Raw genomic sequence first — 16,624 nt, 5'->3', positions numbered from 1 at the left:
TCTTTTACCAGTAAATGACTGACTCTGAAAAAAATGCAACCTTTGAATCCAAAGTTATAGCACCTAACAGTTCAGTTAGCAAATCACCCCTCCGAAAACAGTCTGCAGCCACCCCTCCACCAGTTTCGCATCGCGGACTCCATCACAAGTGGTGTAGAGTCAGGAGAGACTGTTCTCAAAATTGACTGTGGGCCCCATGAAATCTCATGGCTTCAGGTCAGAAATGGGCAAGGAAACCTGTTGATTTCCACCTAACACCTTCCATCAACTGATGAGTCAGTATTCCTCCAAGTTGAACAGAACATGGAAGAAGCAAAGAAAGTAACAAGGGCACAGAATGTACTTTTGGTGGGGAACTTCAATGCCCATCACCAAAGATAGCTCAGTATCACCACTACTGGCTGATCTGGTTGAATTCTGAAGGACATAGCTTCCAGACTGGGCTCTCAGCATATGATGAGAGAACCAACATGAGGGGAAAAACCTACTTGACATCACCCTTACCAATCTATCTGTTGCAGATGCATCTATCCATGACCATATGGGTAGGAATGACCAGCACACAGTCCTTGTGGAGATGAAGTCCCATTTTCACACTAAGAATATTGTGTTCTGTGGCACCACCACCGTGCTAAATGGGATCATTTCAGAATTGATCTGGCAGATTAAACTGGGCATCCATGAAGTGCTGTGGGCCATCAGCAGCTGCAGAATTGTAAACCCCACACAATCTGTAATCTCATGGATGCATATCCCTCAATCTACCATTAACATCAAGGCAGGGGACCAACCCTGACTCAATGAGAATTGTAGGAGAGTATGCAGGAGCAGCATCATGTGTACCTAGAAATGAGCTGCCAACCTGGTAAAGCTACAACACAGGACTACATGTTAAACAGTGGAAGCAGCATACTGTAGACAGAGCAAAGCAAACTTACAACCAATTGATCAGATCCAAGCTCTGCAGTTTTGCCACATTCAGCCATGAATGGTGATGGATGGTTAAACAATTAAGAGGAGAAGGAGGCTCCATAAGCATCCCCATCCTCAATGATGGCAGAGTTCAGCAGGTGAGTGCAAGAGACAATGCTGAGGTGTTTGCAACCATCTTCAGCTAGAAGTGCTGAGTGGATAATCCATCTCAGCCTCCTCCTGAGATCCCCACCATCACAGAAGCCAGTCTTCAGCCAATTCGATTCACTCCATATGGTATCAAGAAATGTCTGAGTGCATTGCATATGGCAAAGGCAGTGGGCCCCAACAACATCCTGTCTATAGTGCTGAAGACTTGTGCTCCAGATCTAGCCATGCCCCTAGCCAAGCTGTTCCAGTACAGCTACAACACTGGCATCTACCTAACAATCTGGAAAATGTCCTAGGTATGTCCTATCCACAGAAAGCAAGGAAAATCCAATCTGGACAATTACCGTCCCATCAGTCTACTCTCAATCATCAGCAAAGTGATGGAAGGTGTCATTGAGAGTGCTATCGAGTGGCACTTACTCACCAATAACCTGCTCACCGATGCTCAATTTGGGTTCCGCCAGGGCCACTCATTCCCAGACCTCATTACAGCCTTGGTTCAAACATGGCCAAAGGAGCTGAATTCCAGAGGTGAGGTGAGAGTGACTGCCCCCTTCACATCAAGGCAGCATTTCACCGAGTATGGTATCAAGGAGTCCTAGTGAAATTGAAGTCAAAGGAAATCAGGGGGAAAACTCCCCACTGGCCTAAGTCATACCTAGCACAAAGGAAGATGGTTTTGGTTGTTGGAGGCTAATCATCTCAACCCCAGGACATTGCTGCAGGAGTTCCTCAGAGCAATGTCTTAGTCCCAACCACCTTCAGCTGCTTCATCAATGACGTTCCCACCGTCATAAATCAGAAATTAGGATGTTCGCTGATGATTGCATGTGTTCTATTCACAACTCCTCAGATAATGAAGCAGTCCATGCAGCTAGACCTGGACAACATTCGGGCTTGGGCTGATAAGAGGCAAGTAACATTCGTGCCACACGTGCCAGGCTATTACTATCTCCAAACAGAGTGAATCTAACTATCTTCCTTGATATTCAACAGCATTACCACCACTCAATCCCCCACCATCAACATCCTGGAAGTTACCATTGACCGGAAACTTAACTGGACTAACCATATAAATAATGTGGCTACAAAAACAGGTCAGAGGCTGGGTGTTCTGTGGTGTATTATTGGTGCTCGTGCGCAGTGCCTGAACTACCAATAGGGGGCGGTAAAGTACAACCTCTAGTCCCAGAGCCCAGAAAAATTGAAAACTTCAAGTACTCCAAACTAAAACACTACAATAACTTGCAGTCAGTTAGAAAAATAAATCATGAACCAATACACATATTATTTTGTGTATCAGGAAATATTTGGGGAGATGACATCACGTTTAAGAATTACATGCCACACACAGAACATACTGAAGATGCCCCACAAAATGCAACGTGCATAAACCTAAGTGTTTGCTGGTAAACACCGAGCACAGAGATAAATGTTTTGCCTCCAGTAACGCAAAATAACTTTTCTTCATCCTGATAGCCTGGTTACTAAGTGATCAATCTATAGCTGTTTATTTCTGCAACAAAAATTGCTTCCTCGTAACTCAGCTCGGATTGAGTTTGCACATACACAGTCCTGTTTGTGGTAATTCCAGAAAGATTGCTCCTATTTAGTTATTTAAACAGAGTAGACCATTTTACCCCATCTCAGACTATAACAAAAACCATGCAGACACGACAGAGCACAGGCGAAGAAAGGACTGCAATCACAAATTCAAAGCCTTAAGGTGCCGGAGGTAAGTCCACTGAAGTCTTTAAACTAACAATGGGATGTAATATTACGCACTATAAAAGTCTATTTGAATCTTGAAGCGCCGTAACATCTGAGAACGATAGCAAACATTTCAGCAAAGCTGCAATACATTAACTATCATCCACAAATGGAATGTAAGCTGAATATGTAGAGTTCCTCTAACATACAGGAATGCATGTGTCACATTAGTGAACATTTGGAAGTTGATGGGACTTTTCTGTCTTCCCACTGTTGAGAAATCCATTGGGCGCAGATGCTGAGATGGGCTCTGAGTAAAACTTGAGTCGTGTTGGCAGTGACGGTGGGGAGGGGGGAGGTGCACTGAGGCGCAGCCAGATTGATCTACCTGTTCTGGTTGAGACTGCAGGCGATGCACCTAGTCATTATTTAAATGCCGCACTTGGCTCTGGCTCTCAGTCTTCTCCTTTGGAGTTTGATGTCAGAGCACGCCCGACCGCGCTTTAAACTGCCAGCCTAGCGGATTATGAACGCCTTTGGACAGCAGCCTCCACCTAATCCTCAACCTTCCCCTCTCCAACACCCCAGCGCGCAGGATCTCCTGGACATGGCCGTGTACTGCGACAACTTCAGCATGTATCCGCAAAACCTGCACCATCACCACCAGAGACCCTCTCCCCACCCACCGAGCTATGGACTGGCCGACTACACCTCCCCGACCAGCAACCCCTACCTCTGGCTCAACGGAGCAGCCATGAACTCCTCTCCTTACCTCCCGGGGACGAACGGGGCAGCTTACATCCCGCCGGCTTACGGGACGGGTCAGCGGCAGTTCCTGCCGCCTCCCTCCGGCTTCGGAGGGGCCGAGCTGGGCTGGCTGGCCCTCCCGAGCCAGCAGGAACTCTTTAAAATGGTTCGCCCTCCCTACTCGTACTCGGCGCTGATCGCCATGGCGATCCAGAACGCATCGGACAAGAAGCTGACCCTCAGTCAGATCTACCAGTACGTGGCGGAAAACTTCCCTTTTTACAAGAAGAGTAAAGCGGGTTGGCAGAACTCCATCCGGCACAACCTATCCCTCAATGACTGCTTCAAGAAAGTTCCCAGGGACGAGGATGATCCAGGTAGACAGTTTGATGCTTTCTGCAGCGGAATCATTTTCGGTGCCTGTCCAACTCGAGAATTATAAATTGGGGGAGAGGGGGAAAGACAGAAAAATGATAGAAAAATTTGCACGCAGTTTTGAGTACAAATTCTTTGTACAAGTCTGATTTTTCAACTCGAGTGTCTCCTGCCAAAACTACGGTCTACTAACTTTTGTTTTCAATTTTGCAAGCAATTATAAACCTCTTAATGACTTGGGCATGTTGGTGTTTTTTTCGCCACCAATTGCTTACAGCGCTCTGCCAAATGCAGAAGGGCAGGTTAAGGTTGAAAGTTCGGCTGAGTGTAGAATTGGGATTGCAAGAAGGACACGTTGCGAAGTTTGGTGCTTGCAAGGTCTGGGGATGTTGCTTGTCAAAAAAAGTCGTTGCGTTTGCCGTCAGTCTCCATGCTGGTGGGTGTTTACGGGGGAGTGGGTGTCTTTGATCTGGTCAGCTGCGACTTTATTTCCATTAACGTGTTCATTTTAAAAAATGCTTTAACCCCGCAATTTGTTTCAAATTCCATTCTGTGATTCTACACTCAGAAAACTGGACGGACTGGGCGAGGAATGTTCTTTTTAATAAATATAAGCCAAGAAACATGTTAAGTTGGTTATTCATCACGTCGATCGGTTTCAGTAATTGACTCTCTGTTTATTATTCTAGGTAAAGGTAACTACTGGACTCTAGATCCCAATTGTGAGAAAATGTTTGACAATGGGAATTTCAGGAGGAAGAGAAAGCGCAGATCTGAGACTACAGGACCCGGTGGCCATGGGCTGGGAGACAAGACTGACGACACAAGTATTAAACCTTCAGACACAGCCAGTGTCCTGGGGTCGGTTTCTCCTGGACTGGAGAGCTCCCCTGCAAATGATTCTAAACCCTCGCCTCCAGCAAGCATACAATCCGATCCCTGTTTCAACAACTTTGTGTCTAACATGAGCTCCATTATCAACGGTAGCAATGGGATGAACAGGCCGATTTCCTCTGGGGGACTGGTGGGTGATTTATCACAAGGTAGACACAATCTCCCCGGACTCAATGCTTACTCACCTTCGCATAACTCGATACATAACGCAGTCGACATTCACAATCGACTGAACTACTATCAGTCAGCTGTGTCAGGTCAACAAAGTGGACTGAGCGGCTCCTTGTGCAACAATTTCAGTGTCAATAATCTTATTTACAGCAGAGAGGGCGCAGAGGTTTAATCATTAGGATTGTAAATATGTAAAGTACAAAACTTAGAAGCAGAGAAAATGTCTTTTATATAGAATAAAGATGCAAGTAACATTTTAGTGTAGTTTTGGTATAGTTGGTTTGTTTTCGTGTGTCGAAGTGCTCTAATTATTAAATGGATGAGTACTATTGCGTGTTTCAGCTAGCATTTCGACACAAATCATTTGTTTACATGAGGAACACTATGCAAAAGGATAAAAGGTTGGACTGTCAAACGAAACATTGAAACCTGTAGATGGGGAATAATGCACTAAGTAACCAATAAGTAAATTAATGTTGTAGATGAATGTAGTATATATATCTGGTTATCACAACTTTGGAATGTATGACGATCTATTGCCACACACTGTGCTAGATACGGAGAAGTAAATAGTTTTTGTAAAGTTGAAATATGAAAGTTTCTGAATTTATACTTTAGGATGCAACTATCAGACCTTGGGTTCATTGTTTAAATGGGATTCACTAACAGCTTAAATGACCTGTGTATATTTGGCAGGTTAATGTTCTTGTGTTATACATCTGCACCGTCATACTATAGTTGTGTTGAGATTCATCACTTGCAGTTTGTGTTCTTATACTTGCGTTTCCTGTGTTTTTTTGTTTAATTTTCCAAATTAAACAGTTCACCCTATTTAAACAAATGCTTCTCGAAGTTTTTATGTGTAGCACACTTTAATTGGTAGAATTGGGGGGGGGGGGGGGGGGTGGGAAATGTTTCGACATACTGTACAACAAATCTGGGCTGTCTTTATTTTCGAGTGGACCAAATGTGCATTTATCATATATAATGGCGAATATATTTTAAACACATCAACACTTAACCGTGTGTTTAAAACTGGGCTTTATCCAAAAATATTTGATGTAGCTGTGATGCTTTAATCAGAGTAATTCTACTTGCGAACGAGACATAAGCCTTAAAGTTTGAATAAGCAAGCCCGCAAACCGTCTCTGCTGTGGATTTTATTTGAATTATAATTTTTGAGTTAATGTAGAATATATATATAACGTGCGAACTGTTTCCATATCAAAGCTAAGATGCAAAGGTTTGTAATCCGCTCTCTTGTTATTTATATCTTCTAGAGGTAAATTGACCTAATTTATTCTACAAGTATTAAGCATTTATGAACTGAGAATGCTCGCAATCATATTTCATGTACCGTTACCATTTTGAAATAATTATGATTTGACATCAAAGATCTAAATATTTCAAAGTACTGTGCAGGGGTTTCTAATTGTGCGGGTGGAGGTTAATCTCACAGTTAATGCCCTACTGAATGAGAAGGCAAGGCCTTTTACAAATTCTTACTTGGCAACACAGGACGAATAACCTTATCTTATGCGGAACTCCCCGTTGTCCTATAACTTGTGATGTTGATGTTTGGAGAGTAAAACAAGACGTGGGAAAGAGAAACGGGCTCCAGAAGACACCATGCCATGTTTCTTTAAAGTGGATTAAATGCAAATTGATAAACCGGGAAAGGCAAGGTGGAAATGCTGATTCCATGCTGAATGACAGCCACAAACTTTAACACGATAAAAGGGAAGAGCGACATCTGTAAATGTTTTGGTACTTTGCTCCTGTTCGGGATCCTGATCCGCCAAATGAAAAACCTAACGTCCTTCTGGTCGCTAACCGATTAACGTGAGACACTTTTACAACATTCATTTATTTGCACAGACTGCGTATTACCATTAATATTGCCCATATTTGTAACCATCCGACCAATGTATGATAGCTGGCATTGTTTTATTAAGTTATTTAGTAAGGGTGTTAAGTTATATTTAAAATATGTTCTAATTGTTCCGTTCCACGGATTAATTTAGGGCAGGTATACTGTCAGTCGAATTCGTTATTTGGGTTGGGAAAGGAGGGCATCGACAGACGGAAATTACCCGGAAACTGTGTGTGTTTCCTTTGGGGGAAGCAAATAAACAGAACTGAAACTGAATCTTTTGGAGAGGGCTTGTCTCAGCACACGGAGGAGTCTCGGGTTTCCTCCAGCTCTTTATCAGTGAGGACAAACCGACGCTGATTAAATGTAATGGCTGCTTTATGGTCACCACAAATGTGAATGTGTGCTTTTAAATAAATACAGCGAAAATTCAAGTTTAAATGCATATTTTAAACGAAAGACCAGACAAGGACTGCAAGCCGATGCTTTCATTTTGGTACTCAAGTATTAGCGAACTTTTGAGCAGTGCAATGAGTTCCAAGTGGAAAACTACTGTCGGACTGCTTTCATTCAAATGTTTATGCCTCGGTTCAAGTAGCATCTTTATCTGTGTTTAACTTTTACTGTTTCCTGATTGTTGTTTACGACGCAACTGATCTGTTCTAAAGATGAGTGAAAAGAATTAAAGAAAGCTTGTGTCTTTGTAGCCTTTACCCGAACATTGTAGGTGACAGAGAAACCATTATTAAAGAGATTTAAAGCCTTCAAATGACGCGTTCTCAATCCTCCATTATAATGGAATAATTTCCAATATTTAGTGCTGAAAATTAATTCATAATCCTTTAATTAGATTTTTTATAAGCACCAGCAAATAAAGTGGAAGGAAAGTTTAGATGTTTGTTATATTTTCTGTCATGAAAAACATATATATATATATATATTCGTTCTAATGCTGATGCTTATTACAAATGTTTATGTAATTACATAGGAGACACGTTGAATATATATCTGGTATATTCATATATCTTTTGAAGTATAAATAACAACTTGCATTTATATAGCGTCTTTAACTAGTAAGAACGTTCCAAAGCACTTCACAGGAGCGTTACCAAACACAATTTGACACCGATCCACATAAGGATATATTAGGCCAGGTGACCCAAAGCTTGGTCAAAATGGTTTTAAGGAGCGGTTTAAATGAGCAGGGTGAGGTAGAGGCGGAGATATTAAGAGAGGGAATTCAAGAGTTTGGGGTTAGACAGCTGAAAACTGCAGTCCTGTAATACCCATACAGCCACAACGCAGTGGGGCGTTAAATGTGGGTTTTTTTTTTGTAAAACGAACTTGTCGTTTTGCTGGTACAGCACATTAGTGACAAGTTTTACATGCAGACTTAAAAATGTTTAATCGTGCGTCAAATTTAATCCGGTCACCTGCCGAGCAGTGTTTTAATTACACGTTTTTCAGAAACAGAATGATGCTTTCTATTTTTAAATACCACTTGGTATGAAAAATAATGTTACACCGTTTTTAAAAAATACCAAAAACATGTTACTATATCCACCTGGCACTCGCTCAATACATCTATATATAGCGTACCTCCACTTCCACTTTGCAATATGATTCAAATTCACTTTTAGTTAAAAAGAAAACTCCACAATATATATTTTCTAAAAGTCCACCATCTATAAGAGATGTATGGAGCAATTGTTTATTCCGCTTGGTGTTTAATGGGCTGCATTCACGTCGACGGCGAGCCGTTGAAAGGTGCTGTGAAACTCTCAGTACTTTTTTACACGCTAAACATGCAATAGAACAAACATTTCCTAATACTTCAAAGAAGGGAAAGCGGCAATTACTTTTGTGTATCGCCACACGAAGCATCAGAATAGATAACCGTGGTTTCTCTGTGATTTCTTGTGGCGTTTAATCTGCTAATTGTACCGACCTCTTCCACTCACAGAATCAATGGCCTCACGTGTCTGCTGCCCAGAACAGAACAGAAGGTGAGACGAGAGTATTATCCACTTGTCACTTTGCATGAAAGGGTTGCGAAGCGAAAACTCGAAGCCCAGTTCGAAAGTTCAGCCTCACTCTTGGCTGCTGATCACTGCACATTAGACATTTTGTTTTCTCCCAAATAGATTGGATTATTTGGGTTCATTTCTGAACTTGCCATGCCTTCCAATTAAGTAGACAATCTCCCTTTTTGTTTGCTTACAAAGGCTGAGTTTCAGACTAATTAAAAATCAAGTGTCCATGCAAAACATCATCCAAACAAAACATCTCACTCAAGGCAAATGTTTTCACAAATTAGGAAACAGACTGATACTAGTATTAGAACATACCCATAAGAGCAAGAAACATGATAGACTTAAGACTTGTTTTAAAACGTATTTATATGGCTCAGTAAAACTAGGATGATCGGGCGACTGTCGAGACACATTTAGTAGTTTCAACCCTCATATCGAAACATCATATTGAAGTTGTTTTAATTAATTTTAAGATGCAGATTAATTGTTAACTTTAATATTAGAATAATACAATTTTCATTTGCATTGTGTTTATCATTTAACTGCGTCAAGTTTACATATTTGGAACGTAAGCAGAAATATCAGATATTAAGAATAACACTTGAAGTACCTGTTAGGAGAAAAAGTGAAGAATTAGATCATGTTAAAACAATTTTTGTGCCCCCTGCCCCCGCAGAGTCTCTTAATGCCTTTTTGTGTGGGGTGGGGAAGAGAGATTTGTATGGTCTATTCCAATAGCGGGCGTGGGGGGGGGGGGGGGGGGGGTGGTAGATTTGTATGCTCTCTATTTCTTTCAGAGGGTTGGGGGGCGCTGGGGGGTGGGGGTAGATTTGTATGCTCTCTATTTCTTTCAGAGGGTTGGGGGGCGCTGGGGGGGGGGGGTGGTTGTATGGCTTTTCTGTATGAGTTTTTTTGTAGCATTGCTTCAATGTTTGCAGTTACCGAGTGGAGATTATTTTTCTTTAAATATTTACCCTTCTCAAAAATCTATTTTAAGTATATTGAGAGCAAAGGTTTGTCATTGTTTTTAGTAAATAAAGTTGATTCCACCCCAAGTGGTATAATTAAAAGGGACATTGGCTCACAGAACATTAGCACAGACTTCTGCACAGCAAGGTGCAATTGACGAGGACCAGAATTTGTTTTATTCTTGTGGAACTCTCCACAAGTTCAGTTCAATGAATGAATGTTGGCGCTGGGGATCTCATCCTGAGAACAAACACTCTGACCTCGGATCTGGGAAGCACATTTTCTCCTGAGCGCAATCGCCAGGACCAGGGCTTCACGCAACCCCTCAAAAACGAGTGGGTAATTCCTCCAATTGTCTACTTTTGCATCTTTGTAATCGGGGAAAGTATTGCACGTTCAGTTTTGAAATAACACAGAACACCATTAACAGGTTTCCTTGTAATTCCATTTTGTGGTATAATAATTCGGTATTGCCATGATAAAGTATGTTGAGCTGTGTAATGCTAAAACAAGAATTGACCAGCTCAAAAACAATGGTTCTATTTCTAAATATGTTTCGAAGAATTATGCTTTGAACAAGTGAAAAAATAACAAAAACAAGTCCAAGCTTTATATCCTACAATTTCAAGTTAGGATACCGGAGATCTATTAGCGCCACTTTAAACTGCAGTTGCACATATATAGAAACAGGGGCTACCCCGAAGGACTATATAAAGGAGACAAATAGGAGCCGCCACGTTTTTAGTGAAATAAAAGTGAAATAAAATAATTTAATGAACCATTATCAATTTAAATCATTATTTTTCTGCTTTTATCCTCTATGCAACTATGGATAAAATTCAAAGCGTATTTATAGCCTAACTCGGACAGGCCCGGCTCATTTAAAGATTGAGAACAAGGTACCAGAACCGAGCGAATTCGTCAATTAGTCAAACGGGATAAATGCCCGTAATAAGCTGACTCGCCTAATTTACTGGTTCACTTCGTGGATTTTAATAACACTTGTCCAAAGGCTTTGTTGTACATGCCGTAATCTTTTCAGTTTAAACTCTCCGAGCCATTAGCACTTCCGAATATATGGTGCAGAGAAATGAAAAGTGAACACACGTGATGGCAAAAATCACAATCCCACAGACCAACATCCGATTTTCCCCAAAGTAGACGAAGCAATTTCTGAAAAAAAAAACATTCTCCGTAACAAAGGAAACAATTCACAGACACACACATACACACACTCCTTCTGAAAGTGTGAAATGTCCTTTCATAAATTTGCTTAAAAGGACCGAATTCTGCAAGTACAGATTCGTTTCAAGGAATTAATTATTAAAATTAATGTGATATTCACACATAGCGCCAAAATGTATCACGGCACTTCACCATCAAACAGTGATTGTTGTTAGGTAGGCAAGCACTAGTCCAGAAATTTTAATAGCCTGATTGTTGGATTTATGTCAATACACATCGTTAATTATTGTGTTTATTAAATATACTGCAACACATTGCATTGATAACAAAGCTAGAGAAAGTCCAGCGTATTTCACTTATAACTCATCAGATCTGTTTACATTAGCGGAATACGGCTGTGTTCGAGAGGCGTGTGAGATGGAGGTAAATGTGAAAGAGAGCACTATCAGTAGATTCCTTGAAGGAGAGGTTAAATCTACAGGTAAGCATTGACTAGCTTCTCTTACCCCATCGCAAGTACCTTACATATGAAATATAATCCGACGCAACCTTTTAAAAAGTACTGGATATGCAACTCTGTGGAGTGCCGTGTATCCTTTATGCGATTCAATGAAAATGTTGAGATGACGGGAACCGGAATACATGTTCCATAGAATTACTATGACTCCAGTTGGCCTGTTCCAGAGACTGCACATGGTTAGTGAGTCAGTCTTCTTTTCCCTAGCTCCTGTGCAGTATTTGATAAACCAAGGCAAATACCTATTACCGATGTCAGAACAGACCAATTTCACTGGCAGTGACAATATGGATTGAGTTCTGATGAAGGGTCACTGACCTGAAACGTTGACTCGGCTTCGCTCTCCACAGATGCTGCCAGACCTGCTGAGTATTTCCAGCAGTTTTTGTTTTTTATTACAATAATGATTGAGTCCCGCCAAGGTGTTTTATTGGTTTATATCACGACAGCACATGCAATCTACATAAAATGGGAAAAATAGGGTTCAATACAGAACAATTGCAAAAATGAATACTTTAAATGTTTTTACCGTAGTTGAAAAAGAACTAGATATATATTGAACACTTACTGGTACCTTATTGATATACCCCTGAGTACTGCACTGGAGTGTCAATCTAGTTCATGTACTCAAACCTTAGTATGGAACATAAACCCATAATCTTGAGGATGTAATTTCACTAAGCTGACACACATTAAGGTAACATTTATTGTATTAAACCAGGTTACATGATTATACTTTTATTTAGTATATTTATTTTGTTTTGCTTTAATAGGATTAGAATTATATTATTAAGAGCACATTAATACTCTATTGGAAAGTATGTGGTTTTGATGTCCTGCTTGACCATGAGCTGGAATTCAGAAACTGAACTGGAGCAGCCATATAAATACATATAAATACCAGCAGGTCAGAGGCTAGGAATCCTGCGGTGAGTAACTCACCTCCTGACTCCCCAAAGCCTGTCCACCATCTACAAGGCACAAGTCAGGAGTGTGATGGAATACTCTCCACTTGCCTGGATGAATGCAGCTGTACCAACACCCAAGAAGCTCGACACCATCCAGGGCAAAGCAGCCTGCTTGATTGGCATCCCATCCACCACCTTCAACATTCACTCCCTTCACCACCAACACACATTGGCAGCAGTGTGTACCATCTACAAGATGCACTGCAGCAATGCACCAAGGCCATTTAGACAGCACCTTCCAAACCCATGATCTCTACCACCTAGAAGGACAGGGCAGCAGATGTATGGGAACATTACCACCTGCAAGTTCCCCTCCAAGGCACACACCATCCTGACTTGGAACTATATTACCATTCCTTCACTGTCGTGGAGTCAAAATCCTGGAACTCCCTTCCTAACAGCACTGTGGGTGTACCTACCCCACATGGACTGCAGCGGTTCAAGAAGGCAGCTCACCACCACCTTCTCAAGGGCAAATAGGGATGGGCAATAAATACTGGCCTTGCCTGCAACACCCACATCCCAAAAACAAATAATAATAAAAAAACTACATCCAGTCCATCATCAAAACCATCTGTTTCCACTCCAAACATTGCCTCATTCCCACTGTTGCTGAAACTCTCATCCATACCTTTGTCACCTCCAGTCCTCCTCACTGGACTACTGGTCTCCATCCTACAAGAACTTAAACTCATTCAGAACTTCATCCACTTCATCCTATCCCACACAAAGCGCTGATCACCTATCACTTCAATCCTTGCTGACCTACATTGGCTTTCCTCCCTCCGTATATAGACTTTAAATTCCTCATCCTGATCTTCTAATTCCTTCACTTCCCTACTTTGCAACCACCATCATCTCATTGTTGCTTGCATCCTTTGCTCTTCCAACTATGGCCCACTGCATGCCCCTCTCTCCCTATACTTATTGGTGACATTGTTCATCTTACCCCCACACACTGGAACTCCTTCTCAAATTCCTCCATTTGCCAATTCGCTTCTCACCTTCAAAAGTCTCTATAATGCATTATTGTAAGGTGAACAAAATATTTTTTATATCATAGATTTAATTTCTTATGTGTTATGTAAAATAAGGTGGGTGTTCAAAAGCGTCTAACTATACAGTTTATCAATTGTTAATTACACTTTTTTAAAATCACAATTCAGTTCAACGTAACTATTTACAGACAACAAAGGAAAATATATTCCATTACTGAAACTGTCACAATATACAGGATTTTAATTGAACTTTCTCTAAGTTTCCTTGGTAGTACAGATAATTCATCAAACTGCAGGTTTAGTTTTCTATTTTGTATGCTCCACTGCTCTGCAGCATCCCCTAGGTTACTTTACCTCACAACCGGAACTGCACTAAACCAGGTCTGCTTGATTTGGTCCTGGTTAGGTAGATTGGAACTTTATTTTTAAACATGCCTGAGGGGCTGGATTTGGCTGTAGAGCTCTGGACAGGGGTGATACACTGAGTGTGAACCTATAATACTTTAATGAAAGGTTTCAGGCTCAGGGGATCAAGCCCAAATAGAAGAGCTCTTAATTACAGGGCCTGAATACTGCATGCTTCCCTTCAACAATTTAATCTGCCCCTTACTACTAAGCAAAAAGGCACATTCTTCTGCTCAATGTCCTCTTAATTCTCGCACAAGGAAATGCATAAGCAGCAATGTTAAGAAAGGTTAGGTGTCTTACCGTGGGCAAAACAATGGAAAAAGACAACACTTCCTGAAGTTGTAGTGTTAGGAACAAGAGATCACTGTAGCTAAGGGTCACCATCCATCTCATATGTCAAGGGGCCAGGATAGACATTATAATTTGCAGATTTCCTGGTAAACTATGATTATGAGAGATGTGTTTATTGCTTCTTGTAGTGGATCTGAATTATGGCACATGTCACAGTTGTTCCTATCAGAGGGCACAGGCCATACCATTACAGAAGTATTAAATTTGGCCATTCAGCAATTTGAGTGTGAGTATCACAGCATTGAAGAAAGGATTAATTACATTGTTTCAAGATTAAACCACTGCCAATTTATAATGTACTGGAGACCATTTATTATTTTAGCTGAAATGTTTTGAATATAAGTAACATTTCTAATTTTCTGTTGTCTTCAGTATTATTTTGGTTCATGTCTAGGATTGATGTTATGCTTATTGTATTAAATAACCATTTGGAATCCCATTTTGCTGAACTAAATTTGCAGTGTTAGTGTGTAGCTTTCAATAGAAACTTTACTAGGAGTTAAGTGTTTAAGTATTTTTTTCAATTTTCTTTTTTGTCCATCTTCACCTGAACAATCTCAGAATCTTAAAAATAGAAGCATGCCACAGAAAGTGGCCATTTCAGCCTTTTGTACCTTTGCCATTGCAATCTCCATTCCAGAGATTTTTTCCCTCAATGTTCTCCTACCTCCAGGCTGCTTATTCATCCTGGTTGTTTACCGAGAACCATATATTGTTCTTCATCTTTCTTCATTGGGCTTGTACTATACTAACTTAGAAAATGCATTCTGAATGTACTGAACACTCATAAACATCTCCTCATTTGCTGCATCATTATGAGTTTTAATCCCAATCAACCTCCGGACAGTTAAATTTTCCCAATATCTTCTTTGGCCTCCTTATCTCGAGAGACAATGGATACGCGCCTGGAGGTGGTCAGTGGTTTGTGAAGCAGCGCCTGGAGTGGCTATAAAGGCCAATTCTAGAGTGACAGGCTCTTCCACAGGTGCTGCAGAGAAATTTGTTTGTCGGGGCTGTTACACAGTTGGCTCTCCCCTTGCGCCTCTGTCTTTTTTCCTGCCAACTACTAAGTCTCTTCGACTCGCCACACTTTAGCCCTGCCTTTATAAGCCCCTTCCCAATATAATGACAGTAAATTTCCCTGATTGCTTGACAAATCCCTTCTACTTCTTTCTCATTACTTGGCAGTCTACAATGGACATTGAATATTGTTGTTAAATCATATTTATTTCTCTGTTCGGTTCAGACTGAACACAACATAATATACCTTTCTTCTAATGCTGCCCTGTGCACATTTTCGCTTACAGTATCTCATCTGAATAATTTACAGCCAAAAAATAAAATAATGAATCATATAGAGAACAATTTGCTCAGTGTCAGCAGTCCTCTTGAACATGTTAAAGTGGCTATTTTTCACGTGGTAGATTAAAGTGAGAGTGTCTGAAGGCGACTTGACTGTGGAAGATATCGGAGCTAAGATTGGTTATGTCCTCCATTGATGTCTACATGTGTACATTTCAGCAAGGATCTCTGCTTAGTGATGAGAAGTGGTAACGCTAAATGATATTCTCCCTTTCTTAGCCCAGAGATACTGAGACTAATTCTACCATCACACAGCAGCAACTAAAACAACAACTTGTATTTTTATAAGTTTTATCATGATTAAATGTCCCAAGGTGCTGCACAAGACCGTTATAACGCAAAATTTGATATAGTCACATACGGTGATATTCGGGCAAATGACCACAGGCTTGGTCAAAGAGGTAGGTTTTAGGAGGATCTTAAAGGAGGGAAGAGGTAGAGAAGTTTAGGGAGGGCATTGCGGAGCTTAGGGGCTTGGCAGCTGAAGACATGGTCACCGATGGTGGGATGATTAAAATTGGGGATGGTCAAGAGGCCAGAATTAGACGAATGCTGATATCTCAGAGGATTGTGGGGCTGGAGTAGATTGCAGAGATAGGGAGGGGTGAGGCCATGGAGGGATTTAAAAACAAGGATGATAATTTTAAAATCAAGGCATTGCTTACCTGGGAGTCAATGTACTTCAGCGAGCACAGGGGTGATGGGTGAATGGAACTTGGTGTGAGTTAGATCATGGGCAGCAAAGTTTACAGAACATAAAGCAAAGGAGGCTGGCCAGGAGTGTGTTGGAATAGTCAAATCTAGAGGTAACAAAGGGTTTCAGCAGCAGATGAGCTGAGGCATGGACGGAGTCGGACAATGTTGTGGAGGTGGAAATAGGCAGTTGTAGTGATGGTGCGGATATGTGGTCTGAAGCTCACCTCAGGGGGACCTCACAAAGACTGATTAACTCAAATAAACTAAATGCTTAAAACAATATA

The 16,624-nt window shown here is 41.1% G+C and overlaps 1 protein-coding gene across 1 annotated transcript; it reads left to right on the top strand.

Annotated features, from left to right (window-relative positions):
• Window positions 1-2,162: 2,162 nt before the first annotated feature.
• Window positions 2,163-5,152, top strand: foxi1 (forkhead box i1). Its single transcript, XM_068053345.1, has 3 exons — window positions 2,163-2,180; window positions 3,314-3,917; window positions 4,605-5,152. Exons 1-3 carry the CDS (start codon window positions 2,163-2,165, stop codon window positions 5,150-5,152), a joined length of 1,170 nt encoding a protein of 389 aa, XP_067909446.1.
• The last annotated feature ends 11,472 nt before the right edge of the window (window positions 5,153-16,624 follow it).

This window comes from Heterodontus francisci, chromosome 20 (assembly GCF_036365525.1).
Source record: "Heterodontus francisci isolate sHetFra1 chromosome 20, sHetFra1.hap1, whole genome shotgun sequence".
Taxonomy (NCBI): domain Eukaryota; kingdom Metazoa; phylum Chordata; class Chondrichthyes; order Heterodontiformes; family Heterodontidae; genus Heterodontus; species Heterodontus francisci.
Note: the sequence above shows the minus strand (reverse complement) of the source record. Positions and strands in the feature narration are given on the sequence as shown.

Excerpts from the sequence above, each read along its gene's own strand:
- foxi1 (XM_068053345.1), top strand. Across the intron at positions 3,918-4,604 it reads CAGGGACGAGGATGATCCAG|GTAAAGGTAACTACTGGACT; the intron begins GTAGACAGTTTG and ends TTATTATTCTAG.